The following is a 17,173-nucleotide window of genomic DNA, read 5'->3' as shown; positions in this document are numbered from 1 at the left end:
AATTACATTATTGTGTACCCGATGCAGTGTTTCATTGAGGCTATTCTTTGTGTAAGTTATAATCTCTGGTAATTTGAGGGGAAGGGGAACGGGAGGAGGAAACTGGAGAGTGACTGGAAGGATACTCTCCCTATTTACTCCGATTTCATACTCCGCAGACTGTCCATGCAGTTGAAACCTCTACTTCCAAATCAATTTCAGAATAGCGCCGCTGTTATAAACCAAAATGTCAGCGCACGGTGCAGCTGTGTTCTTGCAAGGACAAGTAAGAAAATGTCATAGAACATGCTAAAAGCGAATCTGATATATAATTTTATTACCTACGTGATTCATTAAATTAGGTTCTTTACTGTTTCGTAGGTGGTATAATTTTCGAAGGTTGCTCGTTCTCATTTCAGTTACGCCTAAGATTTGTACTACGGTGTTAGGCTGGAGTGCCTCAACTCTGTCGGTTACAGTACAGTATGCCGCTATCCTAACATTTAATGGCAAACAAACTTAGGCCCAACTTAAATCTCGTGCAGGCGTGCTACCAAAGATATGCATGCCTGCTTCAGAATCGATACCAGTTCGACGAATCGAAAAACAAAAGTGATCACAACGCAATATTAATCTAGCCTTGGCACATTTGCTAACATTCTAATGGCATATGACATTGAACATTTCGTAATGATTTCCATGGCAGCTCTTTTTAACTACTCATATTTTCATCACTCTAAAAGTAGAACTCTAAAATTTAAGTTTAACCCATCCTATGCTAATGGTAAACACTGAAGGCATCTGTTGTTTTCTTTGATTAGAACTTGATTTCAGGAATTTTCATTATTTTTTTATTTGAATAGTGGTAAGGATATGATTATTTCTTACTAATTCACTGATATTTTTTACCAAAACACAAAATTTCATATTACGAGGATGCTGTCGAATTTGTACCGCTGCTGTAGTGTATGAACTTGAGACTTGGACACGGATACCACAGGCTTAAATGTGGACTTGAACTTTGTTTTGTCAAAGGATTCAGACTCAGATACTAAGGACTGTCATTTATAAACAACAATATAGGGTACCCATTTGAATTTAGCAAGTCAAAAAAAGTCCTTGAAAAACAAAATCTCCTTTCTGTAAGGTATGTCTGCATGAAACACATATTCAGGTTTTTTATCTTGAGCTTTTATCTTGCTCCAATTAAAAGAATTAATTTGACTTAATGTCTGACTGTAAGTCACCAATGTTTACAAAATGCCCCTGAATTAATGCAAAATATGATGTCATATGATATCAATGATAAAATTCCATAATTTCCAACAAATTGTTAGATGAATCCTAAATATAGTTTTCCTTGTAGCCACCACCACCAGATATTGGCTACTGTACTGTACCAAACATCAGCACTCAGGTACAGTTATATTAGTATCAGATCACATTGAGCCCATCACAGTGGATTATTTAGTATCCAAACTTTTGTAGCATATTCAAAGGGTGTGAATCTTTCTCTCATTGAATACTATAGTTCCTGTGTAGAAAACTGCTATAAGTCTTTACACAAGTTTGTATAGCAACTTTGTTGTGATTTTATCATGTAATTCTGGATAAATCATTCTCTACATCAGTATATAAATGGAGTAGTGTTTATGCAAAGTTATGTCTGTTGTATATTTCCTTTCTCTTCCTTCCTTAATTGACCAGACTAATGGAAATGAATCAGACATCTGGGACGATACAGCATTGATTAAAGCTTATGATAAAGCAATCAACTCAGTGAAGGTTAGTAGTTCATTTTGAGGATGTGTTGGGGATGTGTTGGTGATGTGTTTATCTTCAGATCATATTATATCCTGGAGAGACTTACATTGGTTACATGTGATTTTAATGAGAGTGTGTACACTCCACTCCGTTCTGGGGTTGTGCGGTTTCAATCCTACAGTAGTTTGCCAGTTCCAAAGCATTGAATGGGACGTCCCGATCAACCAACGGTGTACCCGACTATCATTTGTGTTATGAGGAAATCCTCTCCAGAGAATGCCAATCATTATTTATTGATAATCTATTGAACTGCAGATTTAATACTGGTTATAACTGTCAAACATGTTGTATTTATAATCTCACTCCTGCTAAGTACAGTACACCATTTACTCCTAGCATAGTTGTACTCTTACAATGAGGTACTGTACAGTAGCAGATTTCAAACTCTCTGTGCTGGAATTGATTGATCAATAATTACCATAATAATAATAAAGTGTCTAATTAATGTTACTCCATACTGGTCATATCTTCATTTCCATCTACCACAGACAGACATTAAACTGTTCACACATCTTTAAGATTCAGTACCATCAATTTCTCAATATAGAGAGGTGGCCAAGGCCTCCATCAGTCCTATCCATCAACGGTCTGTGGAAAACTTTGTTATGGGAAATAAGAATGGTTTGGCGAGCTCACATCTCTTTGTGGTGAAAGTTTAATATTTGTTGAATCTTGCCTTAAATACTGAAGGCATTGAAGAACTTTTCAATTTTTACTCAGTCTGAAATAAATGGAGAACAACCTGAAGAGGAACTGGAGGGGAACGTTTCCGAACCAACTCAACGAAAAGCAGCCAAAAAAGGAAAAAACAAGAGAAAGAAGAGGAAATCTTCTCAGCGAAAAAGGGTAAGGTTTTCCATGTCCTGGAAAGTTTGAGCCTTCACTTACGTTTACCATGCCTTTGTTAAAGCTGGGATGAGTAGGATGACTGGAGGCATTTTGATGTAATATTTTTGTACAACAGCAGCAGTTCACCATGTATTATACGGGAAAGGATATTAAAAGAACTGAAAACACAAACAGGAATAGGTAAACGTACGATAAAGAAACAGTTAATATTATAGCAAGTTAAGAATAAAATCCACTGTAAAGTCTGACATTGAATGGACACCTGCTTAGTGGGACACATGGAAGACTTAATGGTTGTGATACAACTGTAAATACTTCCACTGAATGGACTACTGCTTAATGGACAAGAGTTAATGGTTGTCATACAACTGTACATACTGACACTGAATGGACAATTGCTTAGTTGGACACATAGAAGACTTAATGGTTGTCATACCACTGTACATGCTGACACTGAATGGACAACTGCTGAGTGGGACACATGGAAGACTTAATGGTTGTCATACAACTGTACATACTGACACTGAATGGACAACTGCTGAGTGGACACATGAATGACTTAATGGCTGCGATACAACATTCAGGGAATGATTTAGTGAACATTCAAACTTTACGTAGCAGTTTTGAAGTCTCTAACAAAATACCAAAACTGTGTCCAAAACTGCAATACATCTTTGCATAATTTGTATATAGCAATCTGCCCATATTGTAAGAGCAATTTACAGTTACATACTGTCATAAATTATCCCCCGAACATGCTTTGGTTAAAGACCTCTAGGTGGGAAATAAAGCTGCCACATGAGTACTCTTTCAGTGTAGTAGACTGGAAGCCACTGGTTAATATTCCTCTCGTCTTCAACTTGTAACAATATATAGTGGAAAGTCGGTGATAGATGTAGCGCAGTGTTCTCTGACGACCACCTCGTCTATGAAGCCATCATCAAGTCTGTCAACTACAAGCTGGGGACTTGCTGGGTTACGTACATAGGGTACGGAAATGAGGAGGAGAAGAACCTTGATGAACTGATGGGCACTCAGGAGGTCATATCGCAGGAAGAGGACAATTACTTCTCAGAGGTACGATTGTCTTCTTTTGGTGATGTGACCAATGTCACAGACTATAAATGTTTCCACATTTTCAATATTCTATCCTTTGTGCTTGCTGGAGGACTGTGGATATCTGGATATTGAAACATTTGGAAGTAAAATTCTTTTCTGGTTCTCACTTAGTCTTTGGACCAGTTTAACTCACTTGCTGTACATACATCAGATATTATCGTGGAATTTTGAGCACATTATATGACAAGGAATTACAAAGCCTACAGGCTTTCTGGTTGTTAGACAAGTTGGGAAATAAATCTGTTGTTTGAATAATTTTGAGTTGTTCATCAAAATGAAAGGTAAAAACCCACGATATCGTCCAGAGATGATGATGTCCATGCTGCATGTCAATGAAGCTTCCTCAGATCAGCATACAACGTGGATCACATATTCTTTTAATTCGGCAAGGGACTTTCGTTCTGCTATTGCTAAGTACTGTATGTGACAGATGAGAAACAAATGTTTGGAATCTTTACTTGCAATGGTCGTTATTCAGTATCGACACATGTCTCTATGAGAATGAAGATCTTTTGTGAAAATGTGTTTCTTTATTTGAATAGATCAACTTAATTAATAGGAGAACTATTGACAGAGTGCCTCAGATCTATATATCTTAATCTAGATATCCATATATATCTATGGAACAGATCTATATCTATATATCTAGATCTTTATATCTAGATCTATGTATCAGATCTACATATTTAGATCTAGATATATCTGTGGAAAAAAGCCTGTCATCAGGATGTATTTTCACCTGTCTGATACAGAAAACGTTCATCAGCACTTTCTTGTTTACCTGCACCATGAGGCAATCCTTTAATTCATTCCTCAGTGTGTGCGGGTGTGCGTTTGTTTTGTATTCTGACCGAGGACTTGAACAAAAGAATTCCAGGTCCTCGGTTGTGATTTCTAAAGAATCACCACGTCCTCGGAAGAATTCTATTGTATGGGTTATTGTTAAGGTTAGAGTACGTGGATTTGAACAATGGAAATACAATGGGGTCCTCGGTCTGAATGTAATACAAACATGCATGTGTGTGTGTATTGTGGTTCTGTAAAGAAAGGCTTGGATTCATATTGGTCAAACAACAAGTTACAAACTATAGATTAGTTTCAAGAGGTCAGCCCAAAAATATCTTTCTTTCACTATTTTTCAGAATGGAAATGAATCATTGGAAATGGATACCTTCTCTAATACAAGCCAAAGTCCACATTACATAGGAACGAGTGGTTACCCGCCCCCACCCCAACAGAGACGGCTCCATCCCCCGGCAGGACCACCGTGGCAGTTTCCCCATCCTCAGCAATGGAACAATACATCATTCCCTCCTCAAGCAAGTCCATTCGACCATGGTCCGTTTGGCCCTCCTCCACCTCGTGGGCCTTTCCATAGGGTAATGTGAATCATTTGAAATCTTCCAGTCACTGCGTTCATACAAATCCACTCTTTTTCAGAGTTGGCTGATTTTAATCGCACATATTTTAATCTTGACTTAAATCACTTGATTCTGTTTAAAGTGTCAGTGATTTATATGAAGAAAGTAATTTTTCTTTTTGTAAAACAAAATTGTAAAAAAGATAACAAAAAACCTGTGGCATAAGCATTTCTTTAACAATGAAATGGTTTCAGTAAGTATATTGGCAGTAACTAGCCGGGTTTTTGCTGTCAGATTAATAAGAAGAAGGTCAGTATCATCAGAAATGAAAATGGGAAATAAAATGTCTGACGACCTAGTTTCTCAAATACAGCTGATGGTTAATTTGTGGAATATATGTTTATGTAACTTTGGTAGTGAAATGCATATCAAGCATCTTTGCTAAAAGTTACAAGCATTTGCTTGTACAGTGCATTGTTATATTGCTCTGGAAGCAAGTGATCTTGTAGGACTACTACTGTAAGTAGGTCAAAATGCTGTTCCTTCAAGATAATTAGTAGGTCAAAACTATTGTTGTGTTTAACAGTCAAAGGTAGTTCTGTAATTTTCTACTGTTTGTCATGTGTTTACCAAGAAGAAAAAAAAATAACTTTCACATACTCATGTATTCATTACAACCATAGCATGAGACTTAAAAAAAATGAATTAAATAAAAAAAATAAAAAAATAATTTTTCAATCTTTTATATTTCAAAAAAAAAAAAAATTCCCAACCCTGGTCTTTGCCTCTTTCATGGTTTTGCAAAAGTCAATTGAGGTAAAACATCGCTTTTATTCTAGTTAGTGAAAAACAGTGGTCTATTTGTTGTCATTGAAACAGAGAACAATCTATGGACTATGAGTCCTTACAAGTATTTTATCTGAAGAAGGGAAGGTTGAGGTTTTATATTCCTAACAAAAACCATTTACATGTACTTCATTTACTAATGCATTTCTGGTTGGACTGAAAACCACATTTCATGACTTAACCCAGACTTGACAATTTTTTAGACCCAGATCCATTTGTACTTATTTTGTCTAGTTCCTCTGACTGGTTTAGAACTTTTCGGTCATGTCAAAATATTGAATGACCTGGTCAGAATCGATGGAACATTTGTGCCATATCTAGCTTCAGTTTTTAATAACAAGACAAAAGCCAAGGCTGTGGATTCACACCTTTCCAGTATATTTCAGAAAAGAACCTTTTATCTTAGGATGTTCTAATGGAGTGATTTATATAGTCCTGTTTTGATATTTTCCACTTTGTTCTTTGTCATTTACAGAGAGGACAATGGGGTATACCCCATCCCCCTCCACCGCCTCCCACAGATAATGACCAAGATGCCTTGTATGCAATGTTAATGGCTTGGTACATGAGTGGCTATCACACTGGATATTTTCAGGTGAGATGGTTTTGTCAGATGGCTTACTCTGCTGATGGAGTACCCTCCCCTGTTCTGTTCCCTTCCTCTTTTCTCTCTCCCTCCCTTTCTCTATAACCCTTCTTCCTGTGTTGAATTTATTCCTCCCCAAAATGAAATGACCCAAGTGAGTCGAAAAAGGTACGATAACGTCTCCGATTTAATTAATTAGGTAATACAGCGCCTCTGATGTGAAGCTTGTTTTTCCTCCTTGATCTGATGTTGAGATTGAAAATACTGCAGTTAATTCACTGTGTTTGGAATGAGGGCATTGCACAATATTCTCTGACATATGGACTTCATCAACAGTTGCTTTTGTTTTCCTTTTTTATGCCCTTGGAATGTAATTAACTTGCGTTATTGACATTAATAATAAAACAGCGACTCACATATTTGGAGAAATTTTATAAATTTTGTCAGTTTTAATACAATGAATCAGGAAGTTTCCACTTGTTTGGCAAGAGACTTTTAATGGTTTTAAAGTTGAATGATGCTTAATGTATCAATTGTTTGGTTAATTTAGTCAAAGAAACGTGTGTGTCAGTTGTTATTAATCAACTTGAGTTAATTAATATGAAGATAGTTATGTTTAATTTACAGAAGTGTTCTTTTTCTCTTTCATTCAAAGGGATTGAAGGGTGCTCAGAGAAAACGTGGTGTCAAAACAGACAGATAGCATCATTGGAGTGAGGAGAAAACATAGAAAGACTATCGTGAAGCAAGGTTGCCTAGTAACCATGGTTCAAGTGCCTCTTAATACAATCACTTGCCAAAGAGAGACAAAAAGGCACACTTGAGGCTGACATCAGATGCCTTGGCCGAATTTTTTCATCTTCGTAGTACAGCGAGGGAAGGATATCGATTCTTCATCTATACACTGAATGTTTAAGCTCGTGAATAATGGATGTTTTAAACTGCACATGCTATCGAGAGTGTTCATTCGTAGAACTGGAATGCCCCAGTGACTATGGACCTGCTCTGGTTACTGATTGGAAGACAGTAGTATGTATATACAGACATCAATGTATCGGCCTATGTAAAAAGTTCTGCGAAAGAAAGACATAAAAGCATTGACTCAAATTGATGTGTGTTATTGTAGTCATTATAGTATATCTCTCTGTGTTAAGAGATAAAACCATCTGACATCTGTCTCTCAATAAATGTTTGAGATAACATAGGCTGGTATTCAATTCACTGAACCAGACAATAGCACCAACGGGAATGGGAGATACCGTAAAGTGTTTCAAATTCTTTTCTTCCTTGAGATGATCTAAGGTTAATATGGTGAGATAACTTCCTCACTGTCTGTGTTTCGATAAACTGGACAGCTCTACTCACTTTCATTACTGGCTGCAGAAGTTTTTTGTACTGATGTACCCCTGTCCCCAATCTTGATTCCTAGACAGAAATACATCTCTTTGCCAAAACTTCACATTTGATATTGCTGAATACTTTTCCTTTTAGTAAATCTTTGATTTTTTTCCCACTTCCTGATCCCTTTCAATTTCCTCATTATATCCTCTTGTCCTTCCCCTTCAGGACCTGGACAATATCACAAACTTCATCCAGAAAGAAAGGAAAGCTAGTGCAAGGCTACATTTTGGCATAAAATTTTGTCACAAAACTAGTGATACCATACTAGACTGTTAAAGCCAAAAATGTTTTCGAAATTTACTCACTTAATTTATTCCACCAAGAAATCAACAGAAGAAATGATTTAGGAATACAATACATGTCAAAGTTTTTATTTTTTCAAATGTGGCATCAGCTTCAAAATTATTAACAAAGTTATGACCGCTGGCAATAAATGGGGTGTAAAGCATTTAACTCTAACAGATGCTGAGAGAGTCCCTAATTTGCTCTAATCCAATTATATTGTAATGTACCAATGGGTCAAAACAATAGCAAGAATATAGGCAGCCACAGATAATATCTTCAAAGGCACAATACTTCATTGTTTCTCTAACACCTCTATGGTCAGAATGATACCTACTTGTCAGACCACCTTTGATATGTGTACTTTATTATGCTTGTCCTATCATTGGTGGGAAGCGGAGGGGAGTGGTGGGGAAACAAACAAAAAAAAACTAGTAATTTCTTCCCTAGTTTGTGGCAATTAGCAGTTTTCATAGACAATTGTGAGGTCAGTATAACTGTGTGTCTGGTTGGGTTTTCAACTTTCTGTAGGATCCACCAAAACATTCTTTCTTTTCTTTCCAATTTTATTACAGTATAAATTTTTTAATAACACTTTACAAGTCCTTTTCTGATTCAAGTACGTGGCATACAAGGGAATTGCATATATACACGAGATATTTTTGTGAAAATCACCTTCAGTTACACCCATCTGAAACAGCATAACACCTCGGCTGTTAGAGAATTAGTTTTTCAGTTGACTGAGCTTTTAGCATATACTGACTTCCTTATGGAACTCTATTAAAAAATGACTGATATTCAGATGACATTCCTCAGTCATTGATGATAAATCATTGATGATAAGCAACTTGTATGAATATAACTCTTAAGTACTGAAAGTTCTGTACCTAACCGGGGTCATAAATCTGACCATATTGTGTATGGTGGCATAATTAGCAGCTGTTTGTTATCTTGGAGAATGTTAAATAGACGTATTATCATCTTTGTGTTATATAGGAGCATTATTAGAAGCAGATATTTGATGGAGCAAGCTTGCATAATACTTTAAACCTGTTTCTTCTAATTCTGCAACATTTACCTTGACAGCCTTCCCCATTGGGGAAACCCCCTCCCTGATTGCTACTGCAACAGCTCCAATACAGCATTTGGTATTGTACAAATGTGAAAGTTCCTTTAAGTAATGTTCATTTTGTGTCCTTTTGCAAGTCCAATCCCATGTGGCTGCCTTTCCACCTTAATTATTTGTTGTGAATTCTTTGTTAACCCTTTCTTTAGTGTGTCATGTTCATGGTACTCTGTATGTGAATGGGTTTATGTAGTTGGAGAAATAAATAAAATCACTCACCTTGGACCAAGCTGCAAGTGTCCGTCTGTTTAAATATTAACAAGTTTGCACTTGAATAAGTATCTGCAACAATTTCCTGAGGTCTATGTGGCTTTCTTTTTTTACTTTTGTTTTTCTAGCAAACTTGTGATGGTACAGATGGAATAAATAACTAGCAAGCCAGCAGACTTAGTGATTCCTTGCCTTAGAGAATCACCTTATTGATAGGATGAAAATGTGTCCTAATGTCAAGTACCAAAACATCAGAAAAGTTACATATAACTTGACCACTGCAAAGGTACTACCCTTCTGAACATTGATGACAGATAACAGTCATTAGTGGAAATGTGGAAAACAATCTCAGCCACTTAAAAGAGCAAAGGTCAAATCCTGTGACAGACACAGAAAAGCCATTCATCAAATGAAATTGTTTGAGTTTGAGACCTTACAAGGTTTAAGACTGACCTCTGTTGACCACAGAAAACATCAAGTTTCTTCTACTCAAATGTGCATCCACATATTGAATATGAAGTTCATCCACTATACAGTTTTTAAGTTATCGCATTTAAAGCAAGTAAAGACTGGAGCACAAAGAAACGTCTAATGCTGCTAATCTGACCTAGTTTCGAATGAGGTGTAACAGAAGTGTTAGACACCACCATCGATCCCAGGAAATACACACACAGCTTGCTACCGTCTGTAATTAGACACTAGTGTATGGTCAATACCCAGGATAACAAGGTATCACGTTTCATTATTGTCTGCATTTGTAGCGACAAGAAGAAAACTTCACTTGCAAGCAACGGAAAGTTAACTTTTTTCACAGGGCAGCACGCGGTTTGGGGCGAGTCTTCAATGCCTTTAAAAGGTTTCAGACTTTGACCTCAAATGACATATGAACTCGGAAGGATCAATAAGAGTTGACTTAAGTTAACTCTTAAGAGTTAACTCTTATAAAGTGCATCCACATACCAAATATGAAGTTCACCCACCATAGTTTACGAGTTATGTTTAATAGCCAAGGCATCACACACACATGCCTGCACCATCGCATAGATTCCTTTTGCCTCTGGCAAGGAATCAAAACTGCTTTGATATGCCTTCAGATACATTTGACATATTAGAGTACATTTCATATGATTTATATTTACAGTAATTTCTCAAACAGTACACAAATGTTCTAGGAATAATCATTTATCTCACCTGTTGTGTTGTCATCATACAACCTCAGAATACCATCTAGGGTTAGGTAGTCCAAAGAACATAATTTTATCCCAAGATGCATTTCAACAACACTTATCTTCTTTCAACAAAGTTTTCTGTAATCATGTGCTTACAATAGATCTTCTAAATAAATCGTTAGTTCTTTGGCTTAACAATCCTCATTCAACAGTAAATGATTGGTCACCAAACAGACTGCAATGTTTCTCATTGCAATAATTGAGTCATTATTTGTGCCTTCTAGTCGATAATAAAAACAAGAACAAGACAAATATTAAGTATGATTTATGAATCATCTATTTTTCCCCTGTACTACTGTGGCAGAATCCAAATAATGAGCTTAACAACATGTACCAACTTTACTTACACAAAAATACATTTTACAGGTAAAACTGTTCTTTTCACACTTTCTGAGTAACCTTACAACTGTAGTCCTCCCTGCATTGGTGCAGCAAATGGTGGATCAGGGATATACGTCCTTTAAAATCATTTCATAATCGAAGAAAAGTGTAAAACAATCATGAAAAACTTTACCGCTCTGTATTATGCAGTCCTTAATAAAGATGGACAGGAAAGTGATATTTACATTAAGAAATTTTTCCTCGTTTCATCTATGCCACTTGACCAAAATCTGGCAAAAATGATATTTGGTAATGATTGCTTGATTAGTTACCATCCATTGAGTGCCAAATAAATGATAACTTAGACTGTCGAGCTAGATATCGATTTGGTCATTTTTATAACGGAATTCATATTCCAGCTTTGGCATATTTTGTGGTTTTTTTCCCCCAGTCTATAAGTCATGTACCTTTATAATTATTTATTTTTTCAAATTTTAATCTTTTCCATCCAGTTCAGTGTCATTGTTGCAGTATTGTGATTTCTGCATTTCCATTAATATACTGTATATATACTGTACACCTGTGACCATTGATTCAATGTACCATTTAGCCAGACAATATGCTAATTAAATACACAATTCATGAGTTCACCCTGACTTCCTGAGTAAAAATGAAACAGAATAATCACTCAGAAATTCCAGACATCTTTGTAAACATCTCTACAATGTAAACAAACATTTAACAAACAAAACAAGATATATAAACTTGTATCAAACCAACTCAACTTACTAGATATTAAACTTGAATGATGGTACTGGAAAATGGTTTATGTGTAATTCTTCAACTCATTATCAAATATGCCATGATTCCCAGCAAGGTATATAATATTAACCTGAACTATCCCATGTCTGGTAAACACATAATGACGTTAAAAAATGTTGTACCGTAGCTGTCCCAATCTAGAGCTTGAGATAAAGAGGCTGCATGCTTGCTGTGTTCATCAAATTGTAAAACATGAAATATGCTGAAACTTGTATTTGTGGGTAGAGTACAATAAGAATAGCTTTTTGGCTTCCCCACATGCACTATTGACTTCTTGGCATGTAACATGACGCCTGCCTGACTGAATCAGTAACATAATGTCAACTACAGAAAGTAAATTTAAAGTGAGACTGAGAGAAGGAAAGGAAGCTCACAACCCAGCCATTGTTACAGTATTTCACCTTTCTGCTGAGTCTGTGTGCCAGTAATCCACTGCCAGTGGTACTGGTCATTTTCACCCAGCTCAGATAGCATTATTTGGAACCCCAGATAGATGCAGGCAAGCAATAGAGAGCTACTTCAAAATTGAGATGATATAAAGCCAGGTTTCTAACAGTAGTTTTGTTTTATCCCCTCCATCCAGACTCCCAAACTCCAGGCGGACCAATTCTTCAACCCTGGTAGGAGGCGATGCCCGGAGAACGCAAAAATCACAAAATAAATATATTCACAGTTGTAGATCACCAGCCGAGGCCCACTTCAAAATGTATGGAAGATTCTTTTGTAAGTAAGCCGCAAACCGCAGTAGGGCCCCTCGAGTACCTATATGCACTGACAGCTACATGTTTCACTTTTGGAAGCTGCCATGAAAGTTATGAGCCAGGCACTTTTGGGAGGACAGGAAATATTAAGTTTACGATCTTTCTCAAATAAAAAATACAAGCCCCAGGACCAAACAATCTTTACTTGCTGGCCCCGGCTGATGGTTCATTCTTCTTTTCGTTGGCCTTTTGTTGTTTGAGTCTCATTACTTCAGCGTCTCTAGAATATGAGAAGGAAAAGCCAACAGGTAGGTTAAGTCAAATGACATACATGTACATGTCTAAACATTCTCTCACCTTTAAACATTAATTACTGAAAGCTTTGGCTAAAAACAAAAGTTGCTTCTCAGATCTGTCAACTCTTAGAACTTCTAAATAATTTAATCACCATCCCTGCCCCCTCTTACAGTTTGGCTTTCAAAAGGAATTTATTTTCCCCTTTACCTGATCCAGAAACAATGACTTTGAAGAAATGAAAGCACACAGCCATCCTAGATGCCAGAATGGTTCACAATCATATTTTAGGCAGTCTTCAGCCAATCAAATCATCTTCAAAAGACTCGTTCTTAACAATATCAGCTGCATTTGCACTGAATTATTGATATTCAGTGGTGAAATTACAAGATTTGCTTTGAATAAATATAGTCACTTTGTGTGAATTAGAAACCCCAAATTTGGATATGTTTGGAAGCCAATAACAGGCCAGGCAAACTTGTAAGGAGAGGGAGATGGTTTAGTACCTGTGTCTCCTGTCATCCAGTTTCTTTCCCCTGTTTTCGCCCTTGTCCTTACTGGATGATTTCTGCTTCTCTAGTTTCTTCTGGTTCTTTTGCCGGGCCAATTCCCTTTGATTTCCGCCTTAAATATGAGGATCAGAGCAATAAACACAATCCTGTCAGTACCATGAGTCATCAGTTACCAAATTTAACTCTATTTTTATGTTATTCCCTTATATTCTTCCTCAACGAACTACGTACATTGAAATCAAGATATAGAGCAATATGGACAAACTATGGTATCATGTAGAAAATAGAAGAGTGAAGCTTAAATATGTGACATCTTATAGACAATTTTGACATTTACATAGAAATTTTAGAAATTAGTTGTTTGTTTGCAAAATTTAAAGTTTCTGAGAAGAATGTTTTATTTGGTAGATCATACAATTATAGCAAAGTACTTACTGAAATTGTTACAACACCTATGTACAGTATTCAAAAGTGCACAATAGGTTTTGTACCAAAAGCTTTCTTTCTAGTAATTTAGGTAATAGGTACGGTACTAATTAAAGCCAAAAAAGCCAAAACAAGCTATTATTTCTCTGTTAATTCTTGATCATATGTTGCCAAATGTCAATTTCAAAGTCACTATGGTTACATATATTGGTATGTATTCACACCACAAATGACATTCGTGTTTGCTACTAAATATTTTCAGTGTTAATTACAATACCTTATGCTACACTCCAACAGGGTGGTTGCTTTCTAACACTTAACAGAGTCACTGTTCTTGTTCAAAGGCAAATTTATCAGACAAATGTAATATTGAAAAACCATGTTGTTAAAATTTTTCCTCGAAAATAGAATACTGTCATAACAGTCATGGATTCAAAAGCCAGGGACTCAAGGGTACTTGATTACGGTGTTCTTCAAACAACTGTTCTTCTACTACTAGTTCTATGGAAAGTTATTTGTGAACAACCTGAAATGCTGGTCTGCAATTTTTTTTACATTAAGGTGCTAGGCATTGCCTAAAATATATATGTATCCCAGCATAGGCATTATGTTCAGGTATGAAACAGAAGTGTCAAGCCATCTTTTCATGCATGCATTTGAGTAATGTTTTGAACAAGAACCTCTATTCTGGTAGTAAAACTAAAATAATTTTTTTGTATTTCATTTGGGTTGGCCTCCTAGCCTAAATGTAAAATTGCATTTATGTGATTTTTGAAATTGGGCTAAATACAATTTTGGCAAATGTATGTTGTCATGATTACTAAGTTCACATTAGGGCCTAACTTTAGAATCTGTACCATATGAATGGGAAAGCTTACTAGGGGCTAGGAATTAGGGTTAGGAAGTAGGGGATAGGGTTAGGAAGCTGGGTTAGGAAGTAGGGAATAGGGTTAGGAATTAGGGTTAGGAAGTAGGGAATAGGGTTAGGAATGGTACGGATTCTAAATTAGTACCCACATTAGACCGTCGTAATGGTGCTTAATGCATTCATTTAGGATTTAGGGTTTATGTTACTTTGTAGGGACTCATGCCTAACGCTAGGCCTAGCCTAAGCCAGTAGCCCTATACTCGCTGGGCAAATTCTAACTTGTTATACTTAGGAAAATTATTTGTTCTCTTTAACCTACGTGTCATTTTCTATGATTCAAACAGTAACTCTGTGAAACAAAGTTCCCAGACGGTCTCAGAACCTCTCTAGTTTTATGATTTCAACAGTGAAAACAGGAATAACTCAGGCCGTTGTCACACTGTACAGTGTACTGTGGTTAGCAAGAATCCCATTGATGATCTCACCTATTGTTGCTGACAGTACAGAGTCTCTGTGAATATGGCTCTGGTTGCTGACAGAGCTCCTTTTATTAACTGAGGGCAGCATACGTAAAACGAAAACAAAAATGAATTGGGAATTGTGTATATCCATAACAACACCCTAGAATAAACGAGTAAAAAAAGCACAGGGAGAAATATCTCAAAGTACTACATGTTTCGGGAACGTCCGCGGACACTCCGCTGTATCACGTCTTCATCCTTTACAACCCTAATGTGTTCATATTTTATTGCAATATCCTTTGTTAAAGATTGGAACTTCTATCCTTTCTGGGGGGGGGGGGGGAGGTGTACTATTACGTAATTAAGTTTCACTGAGCGAGGAGTAAGGTGCACCGATTACTTTGCACTGTTCTGGATGTGTGTATAGGGCCAGGATTTTAAAGAGGAAGGCCGGTGGCACTGGGTCGTTGAGGCCGTCTCCCAGATCGGGCCAGGGATGTGGGGGTAGGTGGGGGGGGGCTGGGATTCCTATTCCAGAAAAATTTTCAAGTACGGGTTCATTCTGAGGCAGATGGACAATAACTTAGTTCTATAATTACGTCTGCATTTGTGCTCATAACAATTTTCGTGTGAGGTTGGTTGCAATGAAAAGGGGGGGGGGGGGGGGATGGCAAGGATGTACACACGTCGCACATACCGGTTCCAAGCATGGTATGGGTGGGTGTGCATGTGTGAGCGTACGTGGGTAGGGCCAGTTTGGTGCATGCAAGGTGATGCCCTCCAATAATTTCAGTCTGTTAAATAGCTTTTCAGGCCAGGACGTGACATATGGATGCAGCTGTAGCTGATATAAGACTAAAATTGAATGACATTTTAGCAAATAGGGTAATATGGATGATCTGTGTGTATCGCAGCGGCGTAACGCCTATGGGCTCGGACGGGACAAACCCAGGTGCCCCGACCAAAAGGGGCCCTGCTGCACTGATGTACCGAACTTATAAGAGGGGTACCCTTTTTTTTCTTTTTTTTTTGAAACGGCACGTTTTCGTTGGAAAAGAAACTATAAACGAGACAATGGACATATTTTTCTGTGCGTGAATACGTTCGTCATAAATCATATGCCCCTGCAACTGCAAATCTCGTATCCTTCTTTCCGCACGACTGACTCAAGAGCCTGAGGTACACACTGGAACTTGATAGGCTACGCTGGTACATATTATAGTGAAATAGCGCCTCTAATTTCAATGAATTCGCCCTCGGTCAGGGTTGCCACATGACATTGGTCGATAACTGGCCAAATGACACAAATTTTGCATATTTTGAACCCCTTTGGCTGATGCTTTCCTCAGCTATCGGCAAAATCGCCGATGCCTAAGATTTATGTGTGGATTTGTATGTTTCCGTATCAGACAGTAAATCGAATTTGGCATATTTTCCACCGTTTTGCTGATATTTTGCCACGGGTGGAAATATACATGTTTATGTTAATTGGACATTGGTCATTTGGTCTTATTGTCCTTTCAATCTCTTTATGTATTCTAGCTTTGCAACACATTTTTTCATGTTCCCAGTATGACAGACAAGGCGGACCAAAAATGTGTCTATGAACGCAGATTTTCCCCAAAATCTCAGCCGATAAAATCACCACGAAATGTTACATATACGGCTTAGATTGCACCAGAGAGCTTCCAGAACCCCAGAGCTTCCAGGGCCCTAAGGCGGGCCCTGGACCCACGCCTTTGGGACTTCGCGCTCTGCGCTCGTGATATACCCTGCGCGCACATCGGTTGATTCTCCGCAGCAGTCAGGGGGCCCTTCCTTCCCTGGACACAAGGGCCCACAGACTCATCGTTACGACGCTGGTGTATCGAAACTTGCACGGGCACGGATTGTTCTCACTTGTTCTCAAAACAACATGTAACCAACACCCAACACGTTACTAAATTAACACTGCAA

At 37.5% G+C, this 17,173-nt stretch overlaps 2 protein-coding genes across 2 annotated transcripts; one reads left to right on the top strand and one right to left on the bottom strand.

Moving 5' to 3' along the window:
* Positions 1–185: 185 nt before the first annotated feature.
* Positions 186–8,652, top strand: LOC139978467 (survival of motor neuron protein-like). Its single transcript, XM_071988722.1, has 7 exons — positions 186–265; positions 1,687–1,764; positions 2,524–2,649; positions 3,529–3,729; positions 4,914–5,150; positions 6,454–6,573; positions 7,220–8,652. Exons 1-7 carry the CDS (start codon positions 227–229, stop codon positions 7,265–7,267), a joined length of 849 nt encoding a protein of 282 aa, XP_071844823.1. The 5' UTR covers positions 186–226; the 3' UTR covers positions 7,268–8,652.
* Positions 8,653–11,071: 2,419 nt separating this feature from the next.
* Positions 11,072–15,274, bottom strand: LOC139978469 (small EDRK-rich factor 2-like). Its single transcript, XM_071988723.1, has 3 exons — positions 15,076–15,274; positions 13,457–13,574; positions 11,072–12,936 (listed from the first exon to the last, which is right to left on the bottom strand). Exons 1-3 carry the CDS (start codon positions 15,080–15,082, stop codon positions 12,858–12,860), a joined length of 204 nt encoding a protein of 67 aa, XP_071844824.1. The 5' UTR covers positions 15,083–15,274; the 3' UTR covers positions 11,072–12,857.
* Between the last annotated feature and the right edge of the window lie 1,899 nt (positions 15,275–17,173).

This window comes from Apostichopus japonicus, chromosome 13 (genome assembly GCF_037975245.1).
Source record: "Apostichopus japonicus isolate 1M-3 chromosome 13, ASM3797524v1, whole genome shotgun sequence".
NCBI classification, from domain to species: Eukaryota; Metazoa; Echinodermata; class Holothuroidea; order Aspidochirotida; family Stichopodidae; genus Apostichopus; species Apostichopus japonicus.
This window is presented reverse-complemented; position numbering and strand designations above follow the sequence as displayed.

Excerpts from the sequence above, each read along its gene's own strand:
- LOC139978467 (XM_071988722.1), top strand. The coding sequence starts at position 227 with ATGTCAGCGCACGGTGCAGCTGTGTTCTTGCAAGGACAA. Across the intron at positions 2,650-3,528 it reads AATCTTCTCAGCGAAAAAGG|TGGAAAGTCGGTGATAGATG; the intron begins GTAAGGTTTTCC and ends AACAATATATAG. Across the intron at positions 3,730-4,913 it reads AGGACAATTACTTCTCAGAG|AATGGAAATGAATCATTGGA; the intron begins GTACGATTGTCT and ends ACTATTTTTCAG.
- LOC139978469 (XM_071988723.1), bottom strand. Across the intron at positions 12,937-13,456 it reads CTGGATGACAGGAGACACAG|AGACGCTGAAGTAATGAGAC; the intron begins GTACTAAACCAT and ends CTCATATTCTAG.